This window comes from Bos taurus, chromosome 2 (assembly GCF_002263795.3).
Source record: "Bos taurus isolate L1 Dominette 01449 registration number 42190680 breed Hereford chromosome 2, ARS-UCD2.0, whole genome shotgun sequence".
In the NCBI taxonomy this organism is placed as follows: domain Eukaryota; kingdom Metazoa; phylum Chordata; class Mammalia; order Artiodactyla; family Bovidae; genus Bos; species Bos taurus.
Window position 1 is genome coordinate 5,865,310 of NC_037329.1, and position 17,461 is coordinate 5,882,770.

Consider the following 17,461-nt stretch of genomic DNA (forward strand, 5'->3'; position numbering starts at 1 on the left):
AAAGTTAAATAAGCAGGGTGACAATATACAGCCTTGACATACTCCTTTTCCTATTTGGAACCAGTCTGTTGTTCCATGTCCAGTTCCAACTGTTGCTTCCTGACCTGCATACAGGTTTCTCAAGAGGCAGGTCAGGTGGTCTGGTATTTCCATCTCTTTCAGAATCTTCCACATTTTGTTGTGATCCACATAGTCAAAGGCTTTGGCATAGTCAATAAAGCAGAAATAGATATTTTTCTAGAATTCTCTTGCTTTTTCGATGATCCAGCAGATGTTGGCAATTTGATCTCTGGTTCCTCTGCCTTTTCTAAAACCAGCTTGAACATCTGGAAATTCATGGTTCACGTATTGCTGAAGCCTGGCTTGGAGAATTTTGAGCATTACTTTACTAGAGTGTGAGATGAGTGCAATTGTGCAGTAGTTTGAGCATTCTTTGGCATTGCCTTTCTTTGGGATTGGAATGAAAACTGACCTTGTCCAGTCCTGTGGCCACTGCTGAGTTTTCCAAATTTGCTGACATATTGAGTGCAGCACTTTCACAGCATCATCTTTTAGGATTTGAAATAGCTCAACTGGAATTCCATCACCTCCACTAGCTTTGTTCGTAGTGATGCTTCCTAAGGCCCACTTGACTTCCCATTCCAGGATGTCTGTCTCTAAGTGAGTGATCACACCATTGTGATTATCTGGGTCATGAAGATCTTTTTTGTACAGTTCTTCTGTGTATTCTTGCCACCTCTTCTTAATATCTTCTGCTTCTGTTAGGTCCATACCATTTCTGTCCTTTATTGAGCCCATCTTTGCATGAAATGTTCCCTTGGTATCTCTCATTTTCTTGAAGAGATCTCTAGTCTTTTCCTAATAGCCTCACTTTAATTTACCTCTCTAAGGACCACATTTCCTAATGCAGTCACATTCTGGAGTACTGGGGATTAGGACTTTAACAGGTGAATTTCAAGGGCCACAATTCAGCTCACAAAAATGACCTCTAAGCCTACTTACAACTCCAACATGAAAGAAAGTTGAGTAAAAAGTCCTAATTTGTTTTGCTCAAAAGCCATCTAGGCCTCCCCTGTGGTACAGTGGTTAAGAATCTGCCTGCCAGTGCAGGGGACCCGGGCTTGATCCCTGCTCCAGAAGAGCCCACATGTCCTGGGGCAACTAAGCCCACGCACCATAACTACCAAAGCCCGAGGACCCCAGAGCCTGTGCTCCACAGTGAGAAGTCAGCGCAGGGAGGAGCCCACACGTGGCAACTGGAGAGCAGCCCCCGCACCCTGCAACTCGAGAAGCCTGCACGTAACAACAAAGACCCAGCGCAGCTAAACAGAAAAAATACACACACTTGGCAAGTGTGACTGTAAGAAGAAGCCATCTGCTCCGTGGACCAGAGACAGAGCCTGGGCAAGCAGAGGCAGCTTCCCTGGGCCTCTGAAGTCAAAGCGAGTCCGCACCCTTAGAGGAGGAGTGTTAGCATTTTGTACAACCCAATCTACTGTATTTACTCATTTATGTTATCTAGGGCATTGCTGTTTACTCTTCCAGAGCTGATGTAAAATGAAAGGCTTTGACAAACAGTGCTAATTTACACATTTTCACAAGGGGCAGTGCGACAGGGCGCCTGCTGCACCCGGGCTGAAGCGGTGGCATCCAGGGCACACACAACAGGAAGGGGACTTTTCTCAGGAGTGGTTCTGGGTCATACTACAGGCATTTTGAAAAGATCAAATAAGCATGTTAAGAAAAACACAAAACAGTGCGCAAATGTGTAAACTCCCATTAGGTACAATGCACATATCTCAGCAAGAGCAGCCAAGTCTTTTACAAATTCCATCTGAGCCAGCACATGGAGAAATGTTTAAGGTTTAGGATGCTAACATCCACTGAAGTCAGCGGGTGCTGGAGAAAGAACATTCTCCATACAGATCCCAGTGGCTGCTGTCATCAATCACCTCCCCTATCACGGTCTGGTGTCACGGCATGGCCTGGATGAGTTGGCATGAATGGCTCTGTGTACATTTCTGACTTATCAGCAAAAGCCACGAACACCTAAGTCCCTGGTGGGGTGGCCAGGGAGGAGTGAGATCTGACGTGTGGTTTTTCACATAGAGAAACCAAGCAAAGTAAAAAAATTAGATCATTAGCATCAACAAAGACACAACATCAAATCCAACCCCCTTGTTTCACAGAGACAAGAAAATGCAGGTCCAGAGAGGCAGGAGAGGGCCACAATTAGTAGGCCAGTGGAAGGCCAAGGGCCCTCTGCTCTGTGGCTCTTAGGCCGGTAACAAAGTGCTCTGCTCCTACTGCAAGGCCCCTGCGTAAAGTCAAACCTACACACAGGCTTGAAGAAACATCTCTGAATTGGATTCAGGAAGTTGGGTATATGTTTAGGTTGACTTTAGAAGATGGTTGGCTGGATGGCATCACTGACTCGATGGACATGAGTTTGAGTGAACTCCAGGAGTTGGTGATGGACGGGGAGGCCTGGCGTGCTGAGATTCATGGGGTTGCAAAGAGACTGAGTGACTGAACTGGACTGACTGAAGATTTTAAACTTTGATGAGTCAGTAGGAATGAGGGAAGAGGAAAGTAGAAAAACAAAGGCCACTCAACAGCTGCCCAATATCCTGGATCACAAAAGAAACATTCACCCAGAAACAAAATTTTGGGATGCTAGATGGAATGGCTCAAAAGACCCTTTCTACTGATGCAGAACCAGAGACCTCAAGTACCAGTGCTGTGGTAGGACACAGGGTGAACCAGCATTTCTGCCTCCACCCACGGGCTGGAAAAGGGCTGCCTCCAGCAAGCAGACTTCTAAGTCAAATAATCAGAAGTTGACTGCATGGTTTGGGTTGGGTAAGGAGCAGAAGGGATTGCCTGGCGGCTCAGCAGGAAAGAATCCACCTGCAACGCGGGGGACCCAGGTTCCATCCCTGGGTTGGGCAGATCCCCTGGAGGAAGAAATGGCAAGCCATGCCCGTGTTCTTGCCTGGAGAACCCCAAGGACAGAGGAGCCTGGTGGGCTATGGCCCATGGGGTCACAGAGCCACACACAACTGAGCCGCTAAGCGTGCACACACATTCAAATTGTAATGCCTACAAAAATATCATAGATTCATTTCTATTAGTGATCTAGAAATTGGAAATGGAAACAATGATTTTCTGATTTAGCCTAATTAGGAAACTGAGCATAAAACTGTTCCCCTATAAAAACTACAAGAATCTTCTTTGTGGAATAAAGTATATTACAGCTATTAGTAGCATTCCTGAGGTAGGGTAATAAAAATCAATCCTACACTCGGGCATTTGTGTTAAATAATAATAATAATAATTGATGTGTTTGCTGGTCTAGTCTTGGTTTGTTTTCTTTCCCAGTTTAATTGCACCTAACAGATAAACACTGGGGCTTCCCTGGTGGCTCAGAGGTTAAAGCGTCTGCCTAGAATTCAGGAGACCCAGGTTCGATCCCTGGGTCAGAAGATCCCCTGGGGAAGGAAATGGCAACCCACTCCAGTACTCTTGCCTGGAGAATCCCATGGAGGGAGGGGCCTGGTAGTCTACAGTCCATGGTGTCACAAAGAGTCCGACACGACTGATCGACTTCACTTTCACTTTCAACAGATAAACAGTAGCCACAGAAGATAACCCTTAAGCCATTAGGCCATTTGGGGCATCATATTCCCTCTGGCATTGCGTTTCTCCAGGCAGAAATCCACTCTGGAATGAAGTCCTTGAGTTATGAGTTAATAACACCAAAAGAGCATTAAAGATACAGCCACAACTTCATGTCCTGACTTTAGAATATAATTTTCTTCCCCTTACAAGCACTGAACTTGTCTCTTCCCGAAAGTCCTGCTCCATGGTACAGCTTCCAGAAGTAACGCTGATAGCGTCATGTGTCTTGTTTGAGGTAGGTGATTGCCCCCAATAGCTTTACTAGCTGAAGGGAAGGCAGGAGAGCGGAGGAGGAGGATGGTCACAGAAATCCCGGGCTGAAGTTAGCTGTTGTGCCAAGGTTTCCCACAAACATCTCTAGCTTCATTCTCTCTCCCGAGATCTAGACTCATAAACACAACTCCCCATTAGGCATCTTTCTCATCTAATAGGACCTCCACAAGTCCCATTCTTCAGAACTGATACCCCTTCCCTGGGTTTCCTTGCTTGGTGAGTGGCACCACCAGCCATTTGGTATCCAATTCACAAGATGACTCTTCTCACTCCACCTACAGTAGGCCTGCCCCCCCAAAACTCTTGATTTTACTTGCTTTACTCTTTTCCAACTCCCAGTGTCTCAGGTACCTAAGTTAACACTTCTGTGACACCTAGTATTTTCCTTTTATGTTATGGTCCTCCACCCCCTACCAGACAGTGAACTCCTTGAGAGAGGAACCTTATCTGTCTTGTTCAGCACTGCATTCATAGAATAGAACCTGGTCACTTAATAAAGACTTCTTTAAAGAAATACTGAGAGAACGTAATATTTAACTGTGAATTAGCTCTGTTAATGACGTATGATACCTAGTCATGTCTGATGGCTGGTCATCGTACATACATTTCTGTATGATACCTAGTCATCATTAAAAACAGTTTTGCCACTTATATTCAGTGTGAATTGGTTTAATCACATTACTCTCTTCCTAACACTTCTTGAGGGTAGTTAATCTGGAGGAATGACAATTTCACTGGGGGTAAAAAAAAATAATTTGAGAGAATGGGGTATTTTAGAGGAATGGAGAGCTTACCAGGAAGACAAAAGAGGGTGGTTGGAACAGGTGAAAAAGTTGTATCGGACACTGCTCACTGAGAGCAGTCTGAGATGTGAGGCTCGGCTGCATAAAGGGGCAAAATACTCTCCAGTCTAAGACGGTGCCTACGAACCTACAAGGCAGCTGAGAACACAGGCTTTGGAGTCTGTGTGGTTGGTTTGAATTCTACCTCTGCTAGTTACTAGCTGTATGACTGTGGGCAACTTACCTTTGCACCTTGAAGTTCCCCACTCTATGATGGACATAGCAGTGCCTAACTCACAAGGATAAACGGGGGCTTGAAGACAAAACATTTCACACAGTGCCTTGGAGGGCACTTGGATGTAGTAAATGCTGAAATGACAGTGTTAACAACTATTATTATTTTCTCAATATTATACTATAATTATAATGTTTGTTAAGTTTGGAGATTTCTTAATTTAAAATTTTTATTTTTTAATAAAATTTAAATTTTTTAATTTAAAAAATTTGCTATTCTGCAATTTTGAAGTTGCTAAAAAAAAAAAAAATTTTTATCTGGGACTGGTGGAAGGCACATCAACAAAGGTCATGCATGAGTCACCAGCTTGTGACTCAAGCAAGAAAGGACAACTCATTATTTATCTGAAACTCAGAGAACAAAGTAAAATGGGACTTCTCTAAAGTAGGGCAGAATAAACAATAATAAATGCTCCACCCAGAGAAGTGTTGCAGAAAGGGAACCCCTTCCAGGACCTGAGAGCGGGCTCTTGTCTAACATTCAGAAAGGAATTGTCCGGAAATGAATGGTCCAAGGAGACACAGTTGACAAACCATAAAACCCGAGACAGCGAGCCATGCAGCAGAGTCCTCCTGGCTTCCTTTAGCCTGTTGCTGTCCGCCCTTCCCAGTAAAGTCTCACGCTCTGTCAGCCGTGTCTCCCTGGATAATTCACTTCCAAGTGTTAGATCCCCTCTGGGGCCCTGGAAGGGGTCCCCCTTCCTGCAATAGAAGTGTTTTAAAGAAACATCAAGGCAGACATCTGTTCATGTCACCTCTTGCTCAGACTCACCAATGACTTCCCATTTCTCTCAGGGAAACACACTCTCTCTCAGTGGGACCCGGAGCCCTTGCACGAGCCCTGCCCACCTTGCTGACTTTATCACTCCTCATTCCTCGTTCAGGCGACATGCACACTTGTGGTTGGTTCCCTCATCTTCCCTGGGCGGCTTCTGTGCAAACACCACTCTGCTCAGATGTCCCTTCCTTAGAGAAAGCCTCTCTGTAAGCTCAAGCGGAAAAGTCGCCTCTTCTCAGTCGCTCTGGGAACCTGAGTCCTGCGTGAATTTTGCCACGTCGTCATTCATCATGATCAGAAATGAGATAATCTGTGTACTGTTCACTGTCTACCCCAATAGAGGCTCGTCCTATGAGGACTGGCCTTTGTCTATCTCATCACACATTCCAAATATCCCCAAGACCTACAAAAGTGCCTGTCACATAGGGCATGTTTAAGAAACACGTGTTGAAGGAGTGAATTAATAACAACAGGAATAACACCACCTGTTGTTTACAGCTGAGCACTTACTATATGCTATGCATTATCTTATTAATCTTAACAATGGTATCAAGTCAGATACAATTATTACCACCATGTCACAAATGAGGAACCTGAGGCTTAACAAAGCTAAATTGCTGGCTTATCCAAGGTCAGATACAGTTGAGCACTTATTATATTGCTATGCATTACCTTATTAATCTTAACAATGGTATGAAGTTAGATACTATAGTAAGTGTGGGATTTGAACCCAGGTCAAACGCACACACGCACACATGTGTACTTTTTACAGGTGAACCAGCAAAAAGAAGAACACAAGGAGACAGGAGAACTACTAGACGACCCAACACTCCTACCAGGGTTTGGGAAGATGACTAGGGTCAACCCTGGGCCAATTTACTTTCTGCTCCTGTTCATTCTCCTAAGTGGAGTGAAAGCCTGGCCAACATCCACAGTTATTACCAAGGACCATGCCAATCCTCCATTGCTGAGGTGACCTCGCTGCACTCAGCAGTCAACCACACCACACAGCCTCACAGTCCAAAACTACGGTCCCCAGACGAATGTAACTCAACACTGATTCTTTCTGAAAATGTCTGAGCTTCCTTCCATGTGTTATCTTTTTAAAGGAAAGAAAAAGTTAACAAGCTACTGTTTGTCAGCCTCCAGACTACTATTCGAAGATGTTGGTGACAGCAGACCAAAGGTGAAGAAGAGATGATTAATACTTGAGAAATAAGAATGGGGTGCGATTCTTCCAGTTGGAAAGGTTTTGGAGGGATATGCTATGAAGGAAGCTTGAAGAAAAATTCTTATCTACTATTCAAAGTATCCTATTGAAATTATATAATTAAAATCTACCAAGCATCACAAGAATAAGTAGAAATAAGTTAGCCACACTGCTTAGGCTTTTGACTTGCACAAAAAAGGCAGTAATTGACACTGTATGACTCAAGATAATTAAACAGCTGGTGCAAACACTCATACTTGGACTCACGTCAGCAATAAAATGCATGATCTCTGGGATATCACTTGACTTTTTAGTACCTTGATCTCTTAATATATAAAGAAATATTATAATTACTGCCCAAGTCAGGGTTATTTGATACATTTTGATATTAATTCTTAATGAGGTACTATAAATTTCCACCTGATTTCATTTTAAAGAAAAAGAACTAAGACCTGAAGCCATGATAACTATGTAAAAGTAGACTTCTAATCATTAAATGTGTGCTACTTAGGGAAAGCTATACGGGAGAGCCAGGTGCTCAATGGTAAAGAGTCCTGCCGATGCAGGAGATGAGGATGCAATCCCTGGGTCAGGAAGATCCCCTGGAGTAGGAAATGGCAACCCACTTCAGTACTCTTGACTGGAAAATTCCATGGACAGAGGAGCCTGGTGGGCTACAGTCCATGGGGTCAGAAAGCGTTGGACCCAACTGCTGCTGCTGCTCTGCTAAGTCACTTCAGTCGTGTCAGACTCTGTGCAACCCCATAGATGGCAGCCCACCAGGCTCCCCCGTCCCTGGGATTCTCCAGGCAAGAACACTGGAGTGGGTTGCCATTTCCTTCTCCAATGCATGAAAGTGAAAAGGGAAAGTGAAGTCGCTCAGTCGTGTCCAACTCCTAGGGACCCCATGGACTGCAGCCCACCAGGCTCCTCCATCCATGGGGTTTTTCAGGCAAGAGTACTGGAGTGGGGTAGCGGCACAAAATCTCAGTGTTTATTTTACCTGATATATAAAGATACAATATGTCTCCTTAGAACATATACAGCTTTAAACAAACATAAGCTCTCTCTCACTCTCTCTCACACACATATCTGGTTCCTTTATGGGAAGATAATTATATTGATTCACTATAAACAGACCTAAGCTTCAAGCTCTTTTCCAATCGAAAATACCAAAAAAGGGAGAGAATACATATATCTAGCACCAAGAATGGAAACTTTGAATATTTTGCTGTCCTTCCTTAAAGAAACAAAATGTTACAGATAAACGGAGGGCTTCCCCTGCCCTCTTTCTTCCCCAACCAGTCCCCTTCTTTTTATGTCCTGTCTAGAAAGCTAGGGCTATATGAACTCAGGATGCATTTTCCCTCCATAAATTTAAGTGTTTTTTTTTCTATACAATTAGGCATATCCATAAAAGTATGTATAACTTTTGAAACGTATTGCTAAAATTTGCATAAGTGCACCAAACTGTGTATTATTTTGCTTTCTCCCCCATTCAACATCATGGTTGGAGAGCTTTCTATGTTGACATACTGATATAGTACATTCCTTTCCTGCATACTATTCCGTCTTACGACTATCCTACTCTGAATGCACCTATTCCCCAACTGATGAATATTTAGACCAGTTCTCTTTCTCACTGTTAGAAAGCTGCAGTAAGCAAGCAGCATCTTTGTACATGTCTCTCTGCATGTGTGTAAAAGTTTCTTTGATGGCTCATACGGTAAAGAATCTGCCTGCAACATGGGAGACCTGGGTTTGATTCCTAGGTTGGGAAGATCCCCTGGAGGAGGGCATGGCAACCCACTCCATTATTCTTGCTTGGAGAATTCCCATGGACAGAGGAGCCTGGCAGACTATAGTCCATGGGGTCACAGAGTCGGATACGACTGAGCAAATAAGCACCGCACACAGCAAAAGTTTCTCTAGGCAGGTAAGTATCTTAAAATGCAATTATCAAGCCATAGGAAATGTCCAACTTGTACATTACCATGGACTGCTGAATTGGTCTCCACAGTGGTTATCAAGCAACATAATCTACCAGAAGATTGGCTAAATAATAATAAAAAAAATCAAGAGAATTAATATATGCAAGTCACTGTTCTAAGCAATTAATGTGCTTTATCTCATTTAATTTTCATGAAAAAGAGGTTAATACTAATGATATTCCTACTTACAGATGACAAAACAGACATACAAAAAGTTATATAACTTCTCCAAGGCCACATGGTTCCAAGAGGCACAGTCAAGTTCTACACCAGCAACACGCCCCCAGTCCATGCTTGTAAACACTGTGGACACTGCCTTTCACGAATAAGGACGGGAAGAGACCTTTCCCTGGAGACTGCAGCTATTTCCTTTCTCCATTTTCTTACTCTTGATCCCTGTTCCTTTCATTCCTTGTCCCTTTATTTTTCCCTCTCCCTTACTCACGTCTCCCTTGGTCCACTTGTAAACATGTCTAGAAGACCATGGCTCAGGTGATGGCATTGGAGGGGTGCTCAGAAAGGCACTTGCTCCTGAAGCAAGATGTGGAAACAGGTTACAGTATCATATAGTTCCCCATAAACATGAGGATACAAGGATACCTACTTTAAACCATAAAAGAGACCAACATTTCAGTAAGATCAGAAACTCAGAACAGAATCTTGGAGACAAGCATAACTGATTTTCCTCAGCCCATTTCTCTTCTTCAACAAGGCTTCCTTGCTCACTTTGCTCATGTTTCTGGTTTTAACTATCCCAAATCTGTATTCCCAACCCTAACCTCTTTTTGGGCTTTTATAACAGTCAACTGTCTGTTAGACACTCCCACAGAGATGTTTCAATTTTAAGGTAAACAAACCCATGACTGGATTCTGACGAACTTCTACCCTCTCCTCTGTTCTGTATCTTCTCAGATTTCCTCCTGGGTCTGGCAGAACCACTGCACCCAAACTGAAACCCGAAGGTCTCTCCATCACTTCTCACATCAAGCCGTTCCACTGATTCTACCTCCCACCACACTCCGTCTCTGAACCTCTGCTGCTACTGCTATATTCCAGGCCTAATCATCTCTCACTTGGACTGTTTTAAGAAACTTCTCAGTGGGCTTCTGCTTCCAAGTTCCCCACTGCGCTGCAAATAAATCAACACCGGTGGCTCTCCTTGGCTCTGAACCTTGCCACACTGCCCTACTGCACCCAGGATAAAGCTCCTTTCCTAATCCCAGCTCCCATCTGGCCTTCTCTCCCCCCATCTTTTCCAACCCCCTTCCTTTTAGTGTTCATCCTTGCATCCTATTAATCTAGGTTGTCCAGGCCTAAATAAACTCTTCAATTAAACTAAACAAGTATGCAGAGTTTTGATTTTTAAATGATAGAGTAATAGTTACTCCTTTAGATCATGTTTAATTTCAAACGAGATGGTTGAATGGCATTACCAACTCAATGGACATGACTTTGAGCTAGCTCCAGAAGATGGTGAAGGACAGGGAGGCCTGGAGTGCTGCAGTCCATGGGGTGGCAAAGAGTCGGATACGACTCAGTGACTGAATAACAATGACAACATGAGAAATAAGCCTTATCATCTTTTTTCTATTGTGGTAAAGTCACTTTGTAAATAAAAAATAACATTCCACTAAGAAAAGAGAAGGAAAAAATGTTCAGGTCCATCCTCTGTTGTTGTTTTATTTTTTAAATCAAGAATTGAATTATTCTATTTCCATTGTTTCCCTTCATTGTGGCGATTGCCAGTATAAGTTCGAAGCAGTTAAGGACTGTGGATGTCAGGATATGATGAGGGAAACAGGCACCAACCTTAATTCAGGGTGGTTAGACAGACGCCGGAAGAGCTGAGAAGCCAGAGAACCTGGAGAAAGCTGCAGACAGCCTCCGCAAGGCCTAGGTCTGAAGGATGGGGGTGAGAGCCGCATTACCAGAGCTTAAGGTCACAGCGCACAGAGCCACAGGTTAGCGGTGACTTGACAGGGCATGGAGGACTCGGGTTGACAGGAGGCAGGGCTGAGTCTGGGAGCAGGGCTGAGCACCGCAAAGCGGGGAACTGAGCACATCGAGTGAGGCCTGCAGAGGGCGGCCCTCAGTCTCCAGCTGAGTACTGGTCAACACCTGCATCTGAGCAAATCACCGAAGCCGGGGCAAGAACCACGTGAAAGGATTACAGGGAACAATCTCCAAAGTTCACCCAAGATGAAAGAGGGAAGGTTTTTCCCTTTCTTCACACCCTCTCATTCTCCACCTGGGCCTCTCACCAGCCTGGCAGTTACCACCCTGGCTGGAATACCTAGGTACACACCCCCAGACAGCTTAAGGCAATTGGTCTACATGTAGCTGGAGCATTAGGAGTTTTAAAAGCTCTCCCAGTGTGAGTCTACCATCTGAGCACCACTGCAGCAGTGGACCCAGAAGACCAGGGGCTGGGAGAAGCAGCTTGTGGAAGCCTGCACCGTGCCCCGCGAGGTGCGGAGAGGCCCCACGAGCCAAGGGGGCCAGGATCAACAATGAGGCCGAAGAGGCAGGTAGAAGCAAGGGAGAGGATACGAAGCAAGAAAGTCATAAACACAGCCCTAAATCTCCAGCTCTAGGTCAGCTCCCCCGACCTCACCAGCTGCGGTTTCCGCCCTCTTCTGATGCTGCCGGCTATCCCTCCAGTGACAGGCTGCTAACACTGCCGCACGCGTCCTCAGCTGTGGGCCGGCGTCCCGCTCTCTGCTCTGGCTCTCTCTGCAGCACCCACCAGGAATGTCTGTGTTCCTTCTCTTGCTAGTAGCATCATGTATTTCCCTCTCTCCTCCCTAAATGACCAGCCAACTCATTTGGATACTTGGCAACTATTTAGTAGTAATTAATGGCTAATGATGGTTAATATATTATCGCTTCCAGACAGTATTTGCATGACAAAACTGACTGAGTACAAGAATTTCAGGTCAAAGTCAGAATTGCTTGAGTAGATTTTTGTGTGTCCCTTAAAATGTAAGTCAATTTGAATTGCATAACATAGGTGATGGCCTAATATTAAATGGTAATGATTTTTGTTGTTCTTCTTAGTCACTCAGTCATGTGTGACTTTTTGTGACCCTATGGACTTCAGCATGCCAGGCTTTCCTGTCCTTCACTATCTCCTGGGGTTTGCTCAAACAAATGATTAATTAAAATGTATTTTGATCACAACTCTACTGATGGTTGCTGAAACATTCAACAACGTGAATATAGCCTTAAAATATATTTATATTTCTAGATAAAGAAATCTAGTCATTGTCATTACATAAATTAGCCTAGAAACGTACTTGCTGTAAATACCCAAGTTTTGTGGGTTTGAATCAAAAGAAATTTACTTTTTTAGTGGAAATAGGAAGCATTATCCTATTTACCTGAGATAGCCACTTTCCAGTGGGGAAAAAATCCAAGATTGAAATCAGAAATCATTTACTCTGTGTGTGTTTAGACTGATAGATACGTTAGTCAATGAAAAATGGGGCCCAAACTGCAGAACTGTTACAATAGTAAGTGGTTCAAAATTGGACATGCTGTTTTAAACATTGTTTTCTGGTATGATGGTTTCTTTACTACGAACCTATATAAACTTACAAAATCTACTTTTTAAAAATTCTTTTTGTTGCTGTTTTCTTAATTTATTTTTAATTGAAGAAAAATTACAATACTGTATTGGTTTCTGCCATACATCAACTTTTGACTACATTAGGATAGTTACAATTTTTGTGGTTATGCTGCCTCCTATAAACAAACCCCCATAAGATGGTCACAGAACACTGGAAAACATGAGTGCATATATGTGGGCCAGACAGATCTCTCCTTATGATCCTACAAGGAAAACATAAAGGCTATTCACAGAAAGAGATTTCTGTTTATCAGCGAATACATGATATTCTTCCAATTAAAAAGTGAAACTGTCATCACTACATTTTTAAGCCCTCAAATCTCAACCACCACTAACCGGGCTCCAAAAATTCTCACCAAAAGAAACATATCCATTCTACCTAAACACATGGGCATAATCTCACCACAGCTATCAGAATCAACAGGATAAAAATCCAAAAGCAGTAAATGACCACAAACTGATGGAATCCCAGTAGGCTTCTGGGAACAACAATGTGACCACAACAGCTTTCTTCTTCCATTACATCATTTAAGGAAAAAAAGATGCTTTTGTATGTAAAACTAGAAAATTAAGGTTAAGTGAGTCATTAATTTTTATATAATGAGATATTAGCATTCATGTAATGAGTTTTTATGTAATGAGTTCTCTTTTATAAAAAGAAAACACAAGTGTGAAGTTTATGTAATTACCAAACCTAATAGTAAACCCGCTAGGATTCTATCATAAAGCTGTACACTAAAAAAAAAAAAGCTATATACTTTAGACAAAAGCCAAAGGTAAAAGAGACATTACTTTTCGTAGCATATGAAGACCTTAACAATTTCTGTGAAAATAAAACCTACATGCACACTCTGTACTGGGTCGACATTCAATTAACATTACTGAGTGATTAAATCATGATGTCTAGAAAAGCCACTCATGAGTAAGACCTAACAAAGTACCTTTCTGGGAATAAATGGCTGTGGGTTTTAAACACACTATTAGGTGAGAGGAGATCCTGCTCATACAACCCAACCAAGCTGAAGAAATTCATCACCGTGAGTCTAATTCATTACAGCGCAGACAACATAAACATGACCTGGACAAGGTTAAAGGACAACCCCAGACCATAATATCAGAAGGCTCTTTGCCGACTGGCCCCACTGAGTGTGCCTCAGGGACCCTGTGTCTCTGGTGGCTGTCCATACAGTGCCTGACTTTGTTTGTGACAACAAAGGGGTCAAAGATTTGAGACGGAGAAGGAACGGGACACAGCCTCCCAAAGCAAAATCAAACAAGGAAAAATAGCCACAATTGCATTGGGAAAAGAAAGATTCTAGGTTGAAACCTGACAATAGAAAATATTTTCTTCAGTTAGTCAAAGGAATATTAAAGGAAAAAAGATCAATGTTTCTCAGATCTTGCCAGCATCTATTTCTCCTTCATAATTTCTCATAGAAACAGTAGATTTAAAGATTACCACATACACACAAACACACATGGTTGCTTTTAATTACAGCAACTTCAAATTTTAGGGACAGACATGCCATGCCTTTCTGTGAGGTTTAAGTGTATCTGGCTCCACACTTTAGAGCCAAGAGCAAAGCAGAAAGACATAAAGAGCAAGGTACTATTCACACAACTTCAGACAAACATTAGTGGTAAGAAACTTTACATAAAAAATACTAGGTATTTATAGATTTTTCTGCTTAAAAGGATTACATGGGAAATTTTAGGTAGAAGAAAGATTTTTAAGTATCCCATGCTTTCATGGCAGATAAAAATGCAGAGACCCATGTAATAATCAGAAAAAATTATATAAGATGCTCTTCCATGTAATATCATGGATTAATGATTTTGGTGGGTCACATCACAGCCTTATTAAATATAATGGACATCTTCAATACACCAAATGTTCAAGGTGTTTCTGCATCAGCAAGTAGCTGAGAATAACTGAAGGCTGAAAAAACATAATCCTCTTTATCTACTTAAACCCTTCTTCATAAATGTCTTAGACAGCTGGACCCTTCAAGGTCCATAGAGTAACAGAGTCGACTAAATTGGTGCTTATATACTTGAAAACGTTTAATGTAAGAGTCCCTTAGCATACAGAGGGGAAACATCATATATTGAGATAATTCAACTAGGTTCATCATTTCCTTCCTTTTGATTCTATTTTAAAGAGAAAGAGCAACCGAAATTGCCACTCCCACCTAAACCTTACCCCCAACACAAATTATAAATGTGCTCAAAGGATCTTATAAACTATGAAAAGATAGAGTTCAACTGCGAGGGGCAGCAACAGTAGGCATGCTCTTACCTGATGTGGCCAATCAGTTCAATAAGCTTGTGACTAAAAAAATAAGCTGTCAGCTCAGACACGTGGCTCAGGACTGAACAGACCCCAAAGAGAGTTGTTGTTCCATTCAGGTCCTCCAAATGCCAGTAGAGAAAGGTGAACACGAAGCCATATCCGAAACCCATAAACCAAGCCACGAACAACACGGAGCCGTACTGCACACTGCAAAGCAGCCTGATCAAGTCCCAGAAGCTGAAGGCCTGCGAGTGGCTGGTGGCGGTCGGTGTCTCCTCAGAGGACTCCGTGGAGTTGTTCCGCTCCACCTGAGGGATCTCTACCTCTTTCCCTTTACTTTCACTGTTTTTGAAGTGGCTGTAGCGGAACCGGAACTGAGTAGCAACAATCAAGGCCATGGTCATGAGAACCCCAAAGACGAAGAAGACGATCTGGTAGTTCCGGTACTCGGGCGGCTTACAGCCCTTCCCTTCGATGAGCACGTCTACGTGGGTGTAGTCGATGCCGATGCCCACAGACAGCATGGCCAGGCCCCAGCCCAGGGACCCCCACATGCGCTGCAGGCCGTAGCGGTCTCTGTGCTTCCCCAGGTACTGGAGTGTTACTGTGTCCACGATTGTGACGGAGGAGGCACTGAAAAACTCTCCTATGACAACAACTACCAAGACCACCAAGAAGATGGCCTCCACTTCTTGTTGATCATAAACAAGAGTGACTCGGTCAGAAGGTACAGACTTGGTGGTCGTGACCATAGAAGTGGTTGTCTCCCTGGCTGAATTTCCTGGCGGGGTAGAGGAGGTTGCAGTGCTTGAGTTCAAGGTCACAATATGGTCAATAATTTCATCAGTCTGAGTCTGCAGAGTGGGTGCACTGGTCTTGTTTGGAGCTGTCGAGAAGATGACAGTTTCTGTGACGTTGGGCCCCACTTCTGACATCACTGGCCCACCATAAGGAAGCAGTTGCCTTTTGTCACGAATTCTTGGGGAGGTGGTGATGAAAGAGACAATGGAGGAATTCGTCGGCAGGATAGTGAATGGGTGACTTGAATTGGTGGGATGAACTGTCGGGGGGATCTTTGGTACACATCGCAAGGTAGCGGGTTTGACAAATCCAATGCCCAGGTTGAATAAAACCCAACACAAAAGAGAAAAGAGGAGGACGATTTTGCCTTTTTTAAAGCGATCTGCAACTACACCCCAAAAGGGGGCACTGCAGAATTCAATGAAGTATCGAATACCTACCAGCAGTCCACTCTGGCTGGGTGACATTCCCAGCTGCTTGTAATACACAGGCAAAAGGGGGTAGAGAGAGCCATATGCAGAGTAAAAGAAAAAATAAAAGACCTTGGAAATGAGAAGATCATTGTTTATCTTAACGCAGTGTTTCTCTATCCAGTCTATTTCCTCCTCGGGAATAGCAGCTGTTTCAGAGGGGGACGGCGTTTCATTTGAAGGTGGTTCTGGTTCCCTGGAAATACCATTAAAAGGATCAGCAAGCACGTATTTCCTCTTCTGTTCCTCTTCATCATCGGTTAAGATGGCAACTTTATCATCTGTCGCCATGGCTTATCACCACCATTAGAAAGTTGACGACCTTCAAAATTTTGGCTGTTGATCTGTAAAGTAAAATTTAAAAGAAGGCTTAGTATGAAAATGATAACATTTAAACATAAGAGTTTCACCTTGTAGGAAATAGAGGAGTTTCAAACTACAGCTAAAAATAATAATTGTGAGAGAGAACTATCACCATTCACTTGCAGCCATACAATAATGATAAGGAAAAATAACTTTACAAAAATTAAGTGCTCTCTCTGTGGCCACTGACTGGCTATAAGTACATCTTCTAATGGTTCATTCTTCAGGTTCATTCTCAATCTTTTCACTGATTCCTAGGGAAAATGTACAAATAATAGGGATTACGTCTAAACCAAAGAGTGGGTAAACAGTATTTACAGTTTCTCGAGTTTACTTTTCAAACAAACCCATTGCACTATGAAGTCTAGAATGCTTAGAAAATAAAGGCAGCTAAAACCATTTCAGTTTCTAGGGGAAAAAAACAGAAATAAGCCCTTAACCATGACTACAAATGTGATGAGAAAAAGGGACCCAATCGCACATTTGCATCTGCAGTTGGTCACTACAGCCATAACAACGATATCCTGATAAGGAAGTAGTCCTTACGTTGCTTATATCACATACATTTTCTTTTTTTTTTCTCTCTTTTTTTTTTACATACATTTTCCAGATGTGCTTTTATAGACTGTAGTTTAAGAAAATGTCAGAAAAACAGCAGATAGCATTTCCTGAGCACGTACTCTGCACCAGACAACACTGAAAGGCCTTTAAATGTGTTAATTCACATTCATCACAATATCTCTACTGTCTTCTCCATTTTACAGATGAGAAAAAATGAGGCGTAGTGAGTTTAAATAACTCACATGTGCACAACAAGGATTTGAACTCCAATATTATGATTTTAGGCTTCCCATATGGCTCAGTGATAAAGAATCCACCTGCCAATGCAGGAGATGC

General features: G+C 42.9%; 1 protein-coding gene across 7 annotated transcripts in view; it reads right to left on the bottom strand.

Moving 5' to 3' along the window:
• The window catches only part of MFSD6 (major facilitator superfamily domain containing 6), an 89,151-nt gene that overhangs the window by 46,668 nt on the left and 25,022 nt on the right, over positions 1-17,461 (bottom strand). For 6 of the 7 annotated variants that reach the window (XM_005202246.5, XM_024979649.2, XM_059877719.1 and 3 more), the window contains one exon: positions 14,937-16,545. In XM_005202246.5, the coding sequence (XP_005202303.2) occupies positions 14,937-16,492 (1,556 nt within the window). In that variant the 5' untranslated portion in view covers positions 16,493-16,545. Of the gene's footprint in view, positions 1-11,623; positions 13,135-14,936; positions 16,546-17,461 lie in introns of those variants that run through there. The other variant, XM_059877726.1, reaches the window with a different exon arrangement.